Genomic DNA, 16,200 nt, shown 5'->3' on the forward strand with positions numbered 1-16,200 from the left:
GAATGCATGTAGCTAGCTGGGAAGGTCTCTCAGTACACAAATGGTCAATCATCCTGAAGAAAGCATCTCAACATTGTAGCTACTTTTTGAGTTATAGACACTTGAAACAATACATGAACTTGACTGAACAATTTTCAGAAAGGGGGAGGGGAAAATGGCAAAATACACAATGAAAAATCAGCATTAAAGGGATGGTATAGTTTTTTGTAGAAATGAGGATTCCGTTTTCAACATTTAATGAGATGATTGGAAACCAATTATATGAATTACTTAAGAGAATACAATCTTAAGACTAGAGGAATTCAAAGTTTATGTATGGAGTTCCAATTTGAAATGGTTGTGATATATATTAAAAAAATAAAGTAAAAATTATTTTTTATTTATTGCAAGTGATACACAAATTGTCCTTATTCAGTTTTCAATAGAAGCCACAACAAAATTCATGGGTATACATACTGAAGTGTGACTCGAATCAATGACCTGACTGCTAGACAGACATCATATATCTACTCGATCACTGGGGTTCCATGCAGCAGGTATTGCTTATTTATTAAACTTGATATTTCTTGTATCAAGCTGAATTTTATTGAAACTGAATGGCAAACTGCCCTTCATCATAGGAAGTAAACACTTTAAACTATTCAATTTTTCAGTAGTAACTATCCTGATAAAAATAGGGCATACATACTAAGGTTGGTCATAAAAATATAGAATATGATTAAATGTGATTATGATGGTAAATATCTGGGGAATATTGTTCCCTTGTCAATCTGGATCAGTATTTGAGTAATTTCAACTGATTCCACTTCAATAATTATGCAAAAATTTGTTTATGGGTATTTTGCAAAATTATTTTGCAAAATACCCATAAACATGGTTCTCCACACACTAAACGAATGGGGGACAAAGGGCATGCATACCCAGGTTGGTCATAAATATATAAAAATATGATTGAATATGATTATAATGGTGAATATTTGGGGAATATCGTTTCCTTGACAATCTGGATCAGTATTTGAGTAGTTTCAACTGATTTTACTTCAATAATTATGCAAAATACCCATAAACATAGTTCTTCACACACTAAATGAATGGGGGACAAACCGTCCCATACGTAACTGTCCCATACGTAACGCGTCATGTCTGTCTTTAATTAGAACCTGTAATTAGAGCTTTTTGCCTAATGACATGAAACTTACCTGTGATAATCTTGAGTGTTGTGACTTTCATCACAGTGAGTTACAAGTTGTAGAATGATATACTTTCAGAGAGTTTTGAGGTTGAAAAAAATGTTCAAAAAAACAAAATTTTTCTGGTCCCATACGTAACGGCACATATTTTCTCTTCTAGAATATAATTGTCAAGGTCATTTTTCTCAATTTTTTACATGATCATACTTCTCCTAGATATCAATCACCATGATGAAGTTCAATATGATGAAAGGTCATTAACACTATTTTTCAGGTCATAAAAGTCTCTGAATGTCCCATACGTAACGTGCGTGTTATCTTGGACTTGCCCTTAACTTCTGTAAAGATACCATCATCTGATCGGCACGTTGCTGCTCTGTTGAGTAGGGACATTTTAGACAAATCAACTTAGGTAAGAAAAGGAAATTATGACAAATGTGATAATCATGGCAAAATTGCAATAGAACATCAAGAAGGAATGAATCCCCAACACTCCTAATCGCTGTAGTTGTGCATACTTTTGCAAAACTTGAAGGTTTCAAGTACCGGTACACGTAAATTGCCCCATCGTGCACATACGGTATATGCTTGTTGTCAAAGCTGTTAGTTAAAAGTTTTCAGCTTGATGCAAATCTGAGTAGTTTGCAGAACATGCAAAGGTAAACAAAAAGTTCTAGGCACATTGGTGTGGAGGATAACACATGCTGATCTGGGCTGCTGACAAGTCTGTGAATGCGGGAATTCCGGGGCGTAGAGATCGAGGTATAGTTGCGTTGCACAAGCCCTATTTCTCATCTGTTGTCATGACTTGAAAGTCAATCAGTTGGAGAGTTGTCAGCATAGACTGCATCAATGAAGACTGATGAGTAGTTTAAGTTTTGATTCAGGCGAACAATGCAAGTTGATTGTGGCATAAGATGTGGCGAGTTCTGTGAAAGGCTTGAATTTCCATTACCTCGACACGCACTTGTTGTGTCTTATACTAAGTGGGGCTGGATGTGGAACTGTAGTAGCTCAGTGGATAAGGCCATAGACTCTCAATATGTAGGTCTGTGGTTCAAGTCCCATGTCAGCAGTGGTAGTGCTCTCAAAGCAAGACACCTTGCCCTCATTGCCCATTCCTGTAGAGGGCACTTGTGTCTCTGGTAGATGAAGCTGGATGTCTCACTGTTGTGGCTCAGTGGATAAACCACCGGACTCTAAATCACAAGGTCTGTGCTTCAAACCCTTGTCAGCAGTCGTAATACCCTCTAGTATAGGCAGAATACTTGCCCTCATTTGGTAGTCCTTTGGAGGGCACTGTAAGCCATTAGCCTGTAGCTGCTCACCTACGACCAAGTAATTGCTTCCTTAATGGTAAATCAATCAAATTCAAGTTTTTTATGTTCTTTTCTGCATGGTACTCTTGGTGTAGATTAGGAAAACAATTGAATTCTTTTTGTCAATGTAAAATTCACTACCGTGATATCTATGTTTTCATCAGGCAGGAAAAAGATACAAAGTGAAAGAGGGGACAAGAAGGGGCTAATTTTCACGGAAAAGAAATTATGGAATAACCTATTTTCAAATAGGATTTATCATTTAAAAAGAATGCAATATTTTAACAATTCCTTTTTTTTTCTGTGAAAATTTTTTATCACTGCAACAAATCTCGTTTTCCTGTTGGTTCAGTTTAAAAAAAGATTTGAGTATCCAGAAACTTTGTGTGGTTCCTCCATCGGAGAAGAGAAAATATGAATGTGAACAAAACTGTAGAATAAATCAATTGTTGTCTGTTGCGATGTTTCTTCAGTCTTAATTGTGATTACTTTGCAGAGTCAAACCAGTGGTTTCGATTAAAATTTGCGGAATTGCTCTTTGCTGACTCCTGGGATGCACAGAGAAAGTGAAACTCTTTTGTTATGAATGCCATAAAGTGTCCCCTTACACACTGGAGTTGCTTTGAAAAGGGGGAAGAAAAGGGGGTGAATAGACCCTTGCCATTCATGTTTGTCAGGAAGTTGTCCTACGTTCTCAAGTTATCATCACTTCCTCATTGACGCCCTCAGTCCGCGAGCTCGTGGAGAGGCAGAGCTAAATTCTCGGCTTCCTCGGGGGTGGTGCGCCACAAGAAAGAGAGATATATTTATATGCGTACGACTCCACCCCATAAACACGGCACCGACAAATGGTTGATGCGACAAGTGTGCCTCGTGAGTGACAAAGAGCCTGCGCAGCCTAAGTGTGGGGATTTGCTTGGCTGAAACATGCAGACTGATTTGCAGATGACAATCTGGTGCTGCTGGAGGTGAATGGCCCTGAGGCAAGTTTGCAGCCTCCTCAGAGTCCAAGTCAAGAGGAACATAATGACACAATAATGCTTGAAGCACCAGTGAGCACTAATTGTGATGGAGAGATGGGGGCATAAATGTCTTGAGAAGGAGAATTACCATTTGGTATAGTTACCGCCTTCCGTATCGATACTCATCTCCATCCTCTTTGATGAGCTCTTCACTGCTGATTCTGAAGTGGTGCTAGTCCTTGGAGATATTTGCGGATGCTAAATGCAATGCGAAGGTGATTCCAGGGCTGTGTCGTCTGCGGCTGAAACTAAAAGAGCATATGGAACAATAGACTAGTCGCTGTGGTCGACCCATGTGACTGATAAATATGCCTCTTACTTGTCTAAGTGAGAAACAGTCCATTGTCGCCTGGAGTTGGAATGTCATCAGCTGTGAGACTTGCATCAACTTTGCTGAAACATTTTAAACCGCTTCTTCACCAGAGAAGGCTGGCTCATTTAGAGTGCTATTTGGAGAAAGCAAAAGCAGGACACAACTGGCATGAGTTATCACTCCAAAGATGTCCAAAGGGGGATTGGATGTGGATTCAATTCACGCAGTGTTCTTTTGCCAGAGCAAAGCTTAAAGGCACTAGATCTTAGATGGGAGATTAGTATATTGCTGGATTTTTTTTTTTTTTAAACCAGTGATGCCAAACACAGTGGATGATTGTATTCAAACTGCCTTGTGTTGGAGTTAATTAACTATGTCTATTTCCAAGACATGATCTGCAATGGTGATGGGAAAAAAAGTTATGCAATCAGCAGACTGACATCTTGAAAGCAGATTTTTTTTTTCCTAGTGTTGTGATACTGGTTGTTTGTTTGTTTTCATGTTTCCATTGGAATCAATTGTTTGTTTTGGCTCTGATTTACATGGATGTCGTCTCCCCTATCAAACCTTGAGGATTTGTGAGGTGGTGTATTTTTGCAGATCCGGATCCGTGCCACTTTTTTTCTCCCACAAAGTGGAGACAGTCTGCGCATGTGATGCAATGCTTTAATTCTGATATGTGTGTTTACCTGCACCGTGATATGAACTCGCTATGGAATATGCCATCGATACCAGTTTTGGGTGAAATCAAGGATACTTTAGCTTTGTTGTTAACTGACATTTCCCATCTTCTGATTATACTTCATTAAGACTGTCAAGTGAATTCAAGTCTAGTGTTTCGCATATTTTGTTGAGTAGAAGTGGTATGGGATCATGCTTTGACTGAATTTCCTCCACTGACTGTAGGAAAAGCAGTGGGTACATCTTGCAAAACATTGGAATTCTGTTTGGATCTTCAATGTTGATGGATTATTTAACAATATACACAAACTTCGTTCATTAGTGACTACATCATGCCGGGCAGCTCTATAGCATTCACATATCAAGGACGTAAGTATGGCTTTACCCGCTCCCCCCCCCCCCCCCCCCCCCCCCCTCCCCTTATCACATTATTGCACATATCGTCAGCGGACAACCAGAAGAGTGCTATCGTGTTCTAAGATATTAGTGTAAATATTAAAAATGAAACAGTCAATTTTTATGAAATAAAAGATTTATCTCATCAAAAGTGAGTAGATTTATAAGCATTGTTTCGTGTATTGGATAAAACAGCACCCTATTGGTTTTAATTTTTAACATTTTACTGATAATGAAAATAATTTAAGATTGATACCATAATGCAGAGAGGATATAGCTCTACAGCATGATATCAATTCCTCAATACTCCCCAAAATTGCAATAATGCCCTTCTGGTTCTCACCCTGGAGTATATGAATGAGTGACTGAATCAGAGAAATCTGGGCTAGATGTGGAAGCACTGATATTATCCTGCTGTTCAGTGACGTTCACATAAAGCTGAGATATTGACACAAGAGTTGTTCAAAGTGTACACTCATTAGGTGACTGGAGGGAAACAGTTTCTGAATTAGTATACCATAAATGCATCTTCCTTTTATGCATGAGTGAATAATTTTTGTTTCCCATGAACATAGTATGCGTGACTATTCATGAAAGAAAAGGAAATACCAAAGATATCAAAGGTAAAATTTGTCACTTGTATTTGGAAGAAAAAGTTAGCTTTGTGATTATGCAATATCTGATAACTGCACACACCATACTTTCTTGGTCTCCCGGAGAGAGGTATATTTTGATGAGATCTGATCTCGTCACTGGGGCGAGATAGGTAATATGAAGGACTGGGGGAGGGGGCACTCATAGATGATGTATTAAACACGATAAACACTTAAGTATTTTTCACATTTTGCCCTTATTTATACAGGCAAAATGACATCTGATCAAGAAGTTGTTTTTCAATGAAGCAGTCCATGTTACAGAACAATTCTATGATAACAGCATTTGATTGTAGGCTACATGTGTGTTTATCCAGTCTGTGAGGGAGCACCCCTTCCAAAAACACAAGTACATGTTGGAGTAGGGATGTCACAGATAGATCAGTAAATTTGGGATGAATATGATGAAAATATTATACTTCAAGCATTTTCATGCATATTTCATCAATATTGCAACCTGTGGATGCCATGATCACTTCTCAATGGTTGATAAATATTCAACAGTGTCTGAGAAACTTTTTTTTTGAGCAGTGAGGTATGGTGGAAAAGGTTCTAGGATTTCAAACAGGAGTTCCTATGTTAAACTCTTCTCTTCTGCTTACATTTTCTGTTTTTTCCTGGTAGTGCTACCACTAACATTATTATTGATTTTGAACCTCCAGTGTCTGTGATGCTGATTATGGCTAATGGATGCAGATTATGTCATTGTTTTTGGGGTGTCAGAATATGTTTGAATGCGTTGATATTTTCATTGGTCGGGCTTTGTTTAATGACCAAAATATATTTGGCTTTCTGAAGTGAAAGACAATTTGCAACAAATACTTTTATTTGTTTGGACAGGGAAGCCTGAAGCAGAGCTAACACAACTTAGTGGATTTTTGCGGATAACTAATGTATAATGTATATATAAACATATTTAAGTGTGATTATTACTCCTAAAAGCTATTTGTGTGTGTGTGCGCGCAATTCTTCAAAGTAAGATTTAACATGTGGTAATTGTTTATGTGTTGGTAATTTTACCCACCTGTTTTAGTAGATTTGTACTTATGAAGTTTTACTTTTTCACTGATGACACTTTTGCTACAATCTCAGGAAGGGAATAAAGTGGGCATTTTCTTTTTTTTCTGTTCATATGTAGTCAATTCGGTGTAGAGAAAGTGAATACACACACACAAAAAAAAAAAACAAAAACAACCAAATATGATTGAGACCTCTTCTGTCTATGGCTTAATGGCTTTTGTGAAGACTCATATTTTTAAGAAAAATTACATGAAATGCACCATTTTTCTGCACGTTCAGTTAAATTATAGAGATACCTTATGCAATTACAGATTATTCCCATCAAAGGATAGGCAAAACATAATGCAAAGCATACATGTAGTTCATTAATCAATTGATTCAACAATTTGTAAGAAACTCTCTTGAATAGTGTAAGGTGAATCACAAAGTATATAACAAGATATGTGTACAAATGATTTTAAATTGAATTCTTAAAAATAACATTTTTTTTGCAGTTATGTTTGAGTGACTTCTTGAACTAAAATGATATGATGTAGAGTGTAATTATAAAACTTGAAGTCTGTATAATTTCCACAGAAGCTGGTCTACCAGTAGTCTGCCTTCTTAAGGCCAGTGAAAGTTTTGTCTTTGTGTTCGATGATCAGCTGTGGGAATGACCAGCGTAGTAACTGTACTGATGTTAGCAGCTGTCATTTTATCCTGTCGGTGGATGAGTGTCACTGCTTGATGTGGCCATTATCATAACTCATAATATAATGATGTCTGTGGGCATTGTCAGATATTGGAGTCTGACTTTAGTTTTATTCAGAAAAGTGCAGTTGATGTTAACCATCTTTTGCGAGAGTAGCCCACCACATTGGTCATGAAACAAGAGTAAAAAAAAAGAAGTTTTTCAAGATTACTTTATGAATCAATCTCGTAGGATAGCATATATTTTTCTTGCCAGGTTGTTTTTACTGTATGTAACAAGCCATGTTAGAGATCACAATCTATTTGATAGCATTTTTTTTTTAAAGTATTAGAGTGTTAAAGATCATAAATGATTTATTATGCAATTTTGATGAATGTTTTAACTTACCAATCTTATCAGCTTACAAAGAAGTGCCTTTTTTACAACAGTCTTGATTCCAATCTCACCTCATGTATGTCCAAAGTAATTGGAAGTTGTTTGCCTTGCTTTGTCAGTGTCAATTCTGATAAGGAAATTAGATGTCACCTTAACATGAATGTTACAACAATATGGCAACACTATTGTATACATCTCTCAGAATAAACAAGAAAAAAGCAAAAGTACTATGGAATGGGATTTATATGCATAATGTAAACTACGGTACTAGAAGCTGAGCGTAAATTCTACTAAGAGCACGATTGATGCATGGACAGATGAAAAGAGGCATGTCCGTATGAATTTCGATGACCACATGTTTATAGATTGTGATATGATGAGATGAAAGAAAATGCATGGACGAATGTATAAATTGAGTAGATGAGATGAGAAAGCATGGATGAATGGCATGAAGAATTTACCAAAGAACTCATTAATTTGTCATGAATGATGAATTAATCAGTGATTGATTTGTTATTACATCTGTGAAGTCCACTGATTGAAAATCTATCTTTGTTTTTCCTCATTGCAATGTAGTTGCTAGTGGTAGTTACAAAGTTGATTGTGTGTGACTGAGAAATTAAACAAGGAAATGAAGCAACAGTGTTTTATCGCATACCAAATCACACCCCCTTTCCCGATAGAAAACAACTATAACAATAGCGCAGAATGCAGATGATTATTTTCATCTTTGTTGGCCTATCCATATATCAGGTGCCCACGACATCCTACTGCGAGATGTCATGCACTGCGGCTTCCTCTACAAAAAGGCCCAGGAGAGGCGGGTGGACGTCCTTGGGGAGGTAGGGGAGCAGTTTGGGCGTGTGTTGGGCCTCCAGGACCTGTCCCGCCGGTGGCAGCTCCGGTACGTCATCATCTACCAGCACTATGTGCTGTACTTCAAGGACGACAAGGCCCGCCGCCCGCAAGGCGTCTTCTCCCTGACGGGCTACAATAGGTGAGTCTCTGAAAAGGAGCAAGGTAGCCATCCAAAAGGAAATAAACAACAACAACAACAACAACAAACCCATGAATGCGTTCCCATAACGTTCTTTTTAAAGAGGAGTTCTCATGCTAAAGCGGTAAGAGATGAGATGGTAGGATGTACTAAGTACTAAACTCTATATCTCGCAGCGCTTCCGTCCTGAAGCAAAAGCTCCCTGGACAGTATTAATGCATTGAACCAGAGTATTTAAAATCAATAATCATTGGATGCGGCAAGTCATGAAAACATTCAAGCAAATGAAAATCATGCAGGAAGTTGTATGCGCAATATATTCCACAAATGTCATCACTTACTAATTGTTTTTCTGTTCACAGAAATTGTACGCCATGCTAAAGATTTTTCATTGGCATGTGTTTTTGAAGCAAAACCAGATAAGAAAGGTCTTCCATAGCCTGGCGATCCCCTTTAATCTATACTGCAATTTGCCACATCAGGCATGCTGTAGTTTAAAGGCTGGTCTACACTTAATATCTGATCTGAAACAAACCGTCAATGAGTTGGGGTTTTTATGACTAGCTCATGCCTCTGGTATCATTAAAGCCTTTGTGTGCAGAACTAAATAATGCCCTTTGCTACATCCTTGTGGACTTGTCTATGAACTCTCACGAAGATCATGTTATGTTGTGGTTGCTTCTCATTCTGATAAGGGGTTATTATTATCATTATTATTATTATTATTATCATCATTATTATTATCATTATTATTATCATTATTATTATCACCATTATTATCATTATTATTATTATTATTATTATTATTATTATTATTATTATTATTATTATTATTATTGTCATTATTATTATCATTATTATTATTATTATCAATCTATTTATACAGAGTGGGATAGTGTTCTCAGTAGATATATGATAGTCAATCAATGTATGTAGCAAAAATAATCACAGCCAATTTCATGAACCCATGTATAACTTTACTTGTAGCTATCAAACAAATTGGCTTTTAGAATTTCCAAATGCCAGCATTGTTGTATTACTTTGTGTGATAAAGTCCAAAAATATGCACAACCCTTCTAGAGCAAAATGAATCAGTACTAGAAGGATATGGGTCTAGAGGGGTGTGGATGGTACAACTAAATCTGTATAAGTTCTCACTTTAATAGCAGTATGCCAGATAGATTATTAGATAAGATAGATAGTGATGTACTGAAGAAGTCTACCAACAAACTGCATGAAGTTAAACATTGCCAATCTTCTTGCACTGAATATCTGTTCATTGATATAAACTCATTTAATGATATTTTTTTCTCATACTCCTTTCGTGTGCCAAGCCAGCTGCCAGGCCTGTGCCAAGATGTTTATCATCCCTACGTTACCCGGTTAATTTTGGCGCAAATTAATTGTTTCAACACCAGCGTGAAGACCACTCCCATGCGTTGCTAATCTGCCCCAGTGATAGACTGGAGCCCATGTTATAAATAGATGGCTTTGGTCTAATCCACGTTCACTATCTCATCCACACAGTCCATGGCATGAAAACTATTATGTGACTGTTGCATTTACATGTGAATGGGACTCGTTACAAATGGATTGATTATTTATATCATAGTCAATGCTCACCATTTAAAATTTGCCTGCTGTTTGCCAATATGAAAAAGAAACTGTTCAGTGTCAGAAAGATGGCACAATGAATTTTTTTCTTCTTCTTCTTCTTCAATCTAACAATGAACAGCAAAAGGTTCATTAAAATGTATTTCTGCTGTCGAGAAATGAAGTTAAAATCTACCGCACAAAGAGTAGATTGTTGTAGAAGCTTTGCTTCCTGAATGATACAAGCTGAGCTCATTTCCTTTTATTAGATATGTGACTCCTAAATGTTTTTTTTTCATTATTTCCTGCCCAAACATTCTTTCGAGCAACTCTTCTATTAATTTGTTCATTCTTTCAAATATCTATTTGATTTAAAAGTAAAATGAAATAATTGATTGATTACTTAGTGAATTATGGTATAGGAATCAAACTAAGTACCTGAAATGTTGATAGAGACACATATTCATTCATTTATCTATTTTTCTACCTATCCATCTTAAGATCTTTCAAGCAGTCCTCCATTGATGACATTAAATGAAACATTATACCTCTGGCAACTTGGTGGCTCACGTAACGCTCTTATCCAACTTTGTAACAGTGCGTAACCTCAAATCACTTTCAAACCTCTCCTAGGGTCATGCGGGACGAGGCAGTATCCGATGACAGGAAGTGGTCATTCAAGATCATCGGGCTCCGGTCAGATTCCCGAACGTGGTACTTCAACGCCGCCTCGGAGAAAGAAATGAAGGTATGCGTGGGAACAGTGCACCAATTGCTTAAGAAATTTTTTTGATGAGATGAAATGTTGCAGAAATCAACTATGACTAGTATGAGCATTATCTGGAGTCAAATTTGCATACCAAGTTTCTGTACATTCAAGTGTATATTTTCATATGATAGTCGTTATGGGCACAGCATGGTCTTAGAACTATTGTACAGTGGAGAACAATGACAAGTATTACCATTATGTGGGGAAACCCATGTAAAAAATGTATAAACAGATGTGGTTAGGGATTGTGTTTGATGAGAAACCATGTGGACATTCTACTCCATGTTTCCTCCATGAGACGACTTTCATGCGGCTGACTCCTTTAAATAACGTTGCCTCATCGTGTGAGAGTTGTCTGAGAACATTGTCCCTCAACTGCCAATCAACCTCTTGTTTCACTCTTGGACCATTCCGTGACATCGAGAGTGAGCGTTAAAGTTTGCGCGTCCCTCTTGCAACCCTGAAAATCAGATTCATTTCTTGAGCTGGTATATTGTAGAGGTAGGTAATGCAGACCTTTCCTCAGAATGACAAAACTGGAAACTTCTCATTGATGGAGGGGGAACAAATACTACAGATTTCTAGTGAATTCATTCAGGCTAAAAAAAAAATCCAACAATCATTCTCAATACAGAAAGGGAACATATTCTTGAGTGACATGGGGCTAGTTTTTCATTTCCTATTTTAAAACCTCTGAGGTGCATTACTGCAAGATCCATTCTTGATTGTGGGATACATTCTTCTTGAACCATATAATATTCTGTGATGTTTGCAAAAGGGATTATATGTGACCTTAAGATTCTGTGTAACACTTTCTGCAATCAGCATTTGTTCTTTTTTTTTGAGGGGGGGGGGGAGGTTAAGACTCAGGGGCATAAACAATTTAAAAATTTAAGTATAAAAAGAGGCATTTATCATTGACTGAGAGAAAAAATTTTAAATAACAAGAAATATCTACAATGTATATAAATTATAATTTCATGTACAGTTTGTGAATTGTAAAATCCCATTGATTAGTATTGTAATATGTTTTTATTGTAAACTGAATATATTTCAGACTCTGGGCTGCTATTTTCAGTCAATGAATAATCAACATCAATTGAATTCCATTCAAAAAGATTTGGGTTATCAAAAAAACAGACAAGTAGAATTGAGGAAGTTTTATGAAAATCAGCCCATGGAGACTTGTAGGTCATCGTGTTTTTACCAAACAATGATTAATTAGCTGCAAGCACACACATAATGTAGTGTAGATGAGATGATGACATCATAGCCTCACAAGTGTTCTACTGATCTGCGCACATTTTTGTTTTCACTAGATTTCCTTTCCTGTTAAAGTGAAATTGAGATGTACCTTGAAATCCTTATCAGATTGGTGTTGTTGTCCGCAATTTGTCTTCATTCTTATTTCTCTCTGATTCTGTGATTAATGATGGAATGAGACAAATGGACCAATGGGTGACTCAGCTCTTCCTGCATGATAATTTCCTTATTTCTTTTTTTTTTTTTGCTTTTTTTTTTTTTGCTTTTTAATGGATGCCCCATACTCTTGCCTGCTGTGTCCGTATCAAAACTAATTTGTCAGAGGGGGTTCCAGAGGGAAGCGGAAGGCTGTCCATCCCAGCGGGGCAGGGGAGGGAAATGATCAGGTTACAAAGTTGATGAGAGAGTGGGGGGGGGGGGGTGAAGGGATTGGAAGGGGGTAGGGCAGGTGAAGAATGGAAGGGGGAATGAGTTCATATAAGTACACTTGGAGCTCTTGAAAGTAGGGAGCCTATTTACAAAATTGCAAGCCCTTTCAGACGCCCAAGGCATTTCCCATGCAGACAATGCACTTCATCAAGCATATTCAGATATATGGTAGTATCAATAGTCTGCGTGTATGAGGAATCATGCGATGCAGTGACATTGATTAAAATGCAAAGTTTTAAAAAATTTCTATCACCAGTGCATCCTGTTTCATACTGCTTCAAAAGTTTCTTTCATATCGAAATTCATGGATGTATGTATAAATGTATCCTGTATTACTTTTAAAAAATGAAGAAGGAATAATGCAGCGGTTTGAACACAGTGTGCAATCTTGTGTGAACATTGTCAGCAGCATATTTAAAGCCAATTCATCCATAAGCTGTCTTATCATTATTTGGAACAACATACACTGGATACATAATCACTTGTGACTTGGGGCAATGTTGTCGTCATTTTGATTATATGGGCCAAGATAATACAGTGGACTCCCATTATAACGAAATCCGTGTGACCGGCAGTTTTCTTTTGTTACATCAAAATCTTGTCATAACCGAACAAATAAACAATAAAAATACAAAGAGCTGTAATGTTCTGGCGTGAATTTTTATTTCGTTGTAACCGGAATTTTGTTATAACTGTGTTCGTTATAACGGGAGTGCACCGTAGCAGATACAAAGTACAGCGTGCAACTATACAATCAACTTTCTAGTGAGTAGCTGCTGAGAGGAGCGTAATGTGGCGTGTGGATGAAACGGTGAATCACTCTTGAAGACTGGATTTGTTGACGTAGTAAAAGTCATGTTCGTGACTTTACTGACCGTATTTTTGTTTGGGGTGGGGACCTTTCCTCCTTCCCCCTGCAGGAAAATTGGACCCCCTTGGAAGAGGGTCTCTTCAATTTCCCATCCCTCCCCCCTCCCCTCCCCCCACCCCCAATTTCTCACCCTTTCGTATCTGGGGGAACGTGATTTCAGGTCAAGTCACATGTCATGGCATGCTGCCTGCTTGCTAATGCCAGAAGTCACCCTGTGCAGGGTAGCTGCTGACCAACTTCTGGTTCCAGGGAGCCCTGATAACTGCGATGACGTATCAGTCTGTTCCGGCATTCCCTCATGTCCCGGCCCCAATCACCAAGTCGTTCCTGACAGATTTGAACAACCTCAGGAACCCCTGCAAGCCACATCTAATGATGCACCAAAAATGTTGCACAATTAAACTTTGTATAGTGGTAAAGCAACTTTGAATTTTCATTTCGGGCTCACGCAATAAGCAAGTGGCCATTGCCACTGGGGGCAATGAAATGACTGTTCTGTGATGCTTACTTCCGGCTCTTAGTATTCTTGAAAAGAATATGCCTCTTTCTGACTTTAAAGGGATGGTACAGTTTCACTTGAGATAGATGGCTCTTCAGGGTCTAACTTTTTTGGTGATAATCTTTTCAGATAATGAAAAAACTCTTACAAAATATGAAAGAGCATACAATTCTATAAAGAGGAATTCAAAGTTTATTTGCTGAAAATCGGTTTTGAAATGGCTGAGATATCCAAAACAAAGCAATCCTGATAAAAGATAGGACCCACCTTTTATTATGATCACTTTGTTTTACTTTGTTTTGGGATATCTGGGATGTCAAAACCGATATTTTATCAAATAAACTTTGAATTGCTCTTATAATCATATGCTCTTTTACATATTAATTACATAAAGTAGTTTCTGAGTATCTCGCAAAAAGTTAAAAGCTGAATTCTTACCTCAACCAATACTATACTATCCCTTTAAAGGGGCATATATAGTCCCGGTAGTGTAAAGGGCGCTGTGGATGATACTGCCGATCACCGTTAGCATTAATACGAAGATTACCAAAGTTGAGCTGTCATCAAGAGTAAAGTGCGTAGGTGTTGCTAAGTAACGTTGCCTTCGTTGTCTTCTCTGCTCATCGCGCAGTCTGTAGCAATGCATATGTGCTTGTTATTATGACATCACAAAAGAAGTTTGCTAGAGCTGTCATCCCCCTCAGCCGAATCATGAGCCGAACTGTGATCAGACTACTTCGGACTCGGGGAAGTGGGCCATATATATAGCGTAAGCGCTAAAGAGGAGTCGATAGCGTAGGTCTCTATAGGAAACTTGCGCTGTGCGCCCGTGTACGCATTTGACTAAAACACCGGGGGTGGTATTCTGAACACCGTTTTATCTCTGTTGTAACTTGTGTTGTAACTTGTGTTGTAAGTCTGTGAGTTACAACACCCCTAAAACAGTTGTAAATCGGTATTCTGAAAACTGTTTTAACGGTGTTGTAAGTCATGATAACCCCGCCCATCGCAATAATCATATCCAATAGGAAATATTGTTAGAAGTAGCATCTAAGACATTTCAACCAATAAGATTGCTCCCTTGGGCAAATGCGCCTTGCTTAACTTTGCGCGTTTTAACAAGCGCTCATTCTCTGGCGTGCGCACAAATAGGACAATGGCATGCGCAGGTAAAGAGAGCCAGAGATAGAATAAAGTTACAACAGAAGCTTGATCATTATGCCTTCTTACCGGTTTTGACGTATAGTTGGTGCGGTAGGGGATTCGCAAAGCTATCTCAGATTGAGTCTTTTTACTTGAAATTTTGTCTAAAAAAATAAAAAGATATCTGGCGTTCATAAGAGGAACCCAAATTTCATGGTTTATGGGGAACTAGACGCTTCTAAATTAAGTTAAGCCCTTGCAATGCCATGTTATTATTATCATTATCATCATTGTTGTTGTTGTTGTTGTTGTCACTATCTTCACAAGATATCTCTTGGAGATCAATATCACGTCAAGTTCCATCATGGAACCTTGGACTTCTAATACTTTTCTCAGGATTCGCGCCATTCCCAGAAATAAATATTTTTGAAACACCCAAAGGTACTGATAATGAATTCTAATTGGTGAAGATAGTGAAATCATATAAAAAAATGTTTAATATTTGGAAACACATTTTTGAAATGAATAGTGCTTAAAATAAATTGCCGACGGTGCCGGTAACCTTTGTGTTCATTTATACAACGCGTATGTATACTTGCAGTGTTACTGTTACCAAATTTTGTATTGTGGAATGAGTTTACATTTTGTCAAACTGCTATATCTTTTCCCTTTCTGTACATACATTGCTTTTATTTTTTGTATATCTTTTTATTTTGAACTCGCATACCACAATATTGACTTGATGAATTATCTCACTATCTAACCTAAGTTAAAACGACAGTTACAACGGAGTTAAAACACCTTCCACCCTGTTTTATCTCAGAAGCATAAATTTGCACGGGGCGTGACTTACAACAGAAGATAAAACAGTTTTCAGAATACCGTGTAATCTAATGGGTTTTCAGGTTTGCGCCCACTGTTACGCGCGTGCGCATACCCTAAGACAATGGTATGCGCAGGCAAAGAGTGCGCAAGA

The 16,200-nt window shown here is 37.7% G+C and overlaps 1 protein-coding gene across 1 annotated transcript in view; it reads left to right on the top strand.

Moving 5' to 3' along the window:
* LOC139710801 (SH3 domain-binding protein 2-like) overlaps positions 1–16,200 on the top strand; it is a 61,522-nt gene that overhangs the window by 21,167 nt on the left and 24,155 nt on the right. The window contains exons 4-5 of the mRNA XM_071622708.1: positions 8,414–8,657; positions 10,884–10,998. Of these exons, the coding sequence (XP_071478809.1) occupies positions 8,414–8,657; positions 10,884–10,998 (359 nt within the window). The remainder of the gene's footprint in view (positions 1–8,413; positions 8,658–10,883; positions 10,999–16,200) is intronic.

This window comes from Diadema antillarum, unplaced genomic scaffold, assembly GCF_040938485.1.
Source record: "Diadema antillarum isolate AM-2024a unplaced genomic scaffold, OU_Dant_1.0 seq00001569_RagTag, whole genome shotgun sequence".
Lineage (NCBI taxonomy): Eukaryota > Metazoa > Echinodermata > Echinoidea > Diadematoida > Diadematidae > Diadema > Diadema antillarum.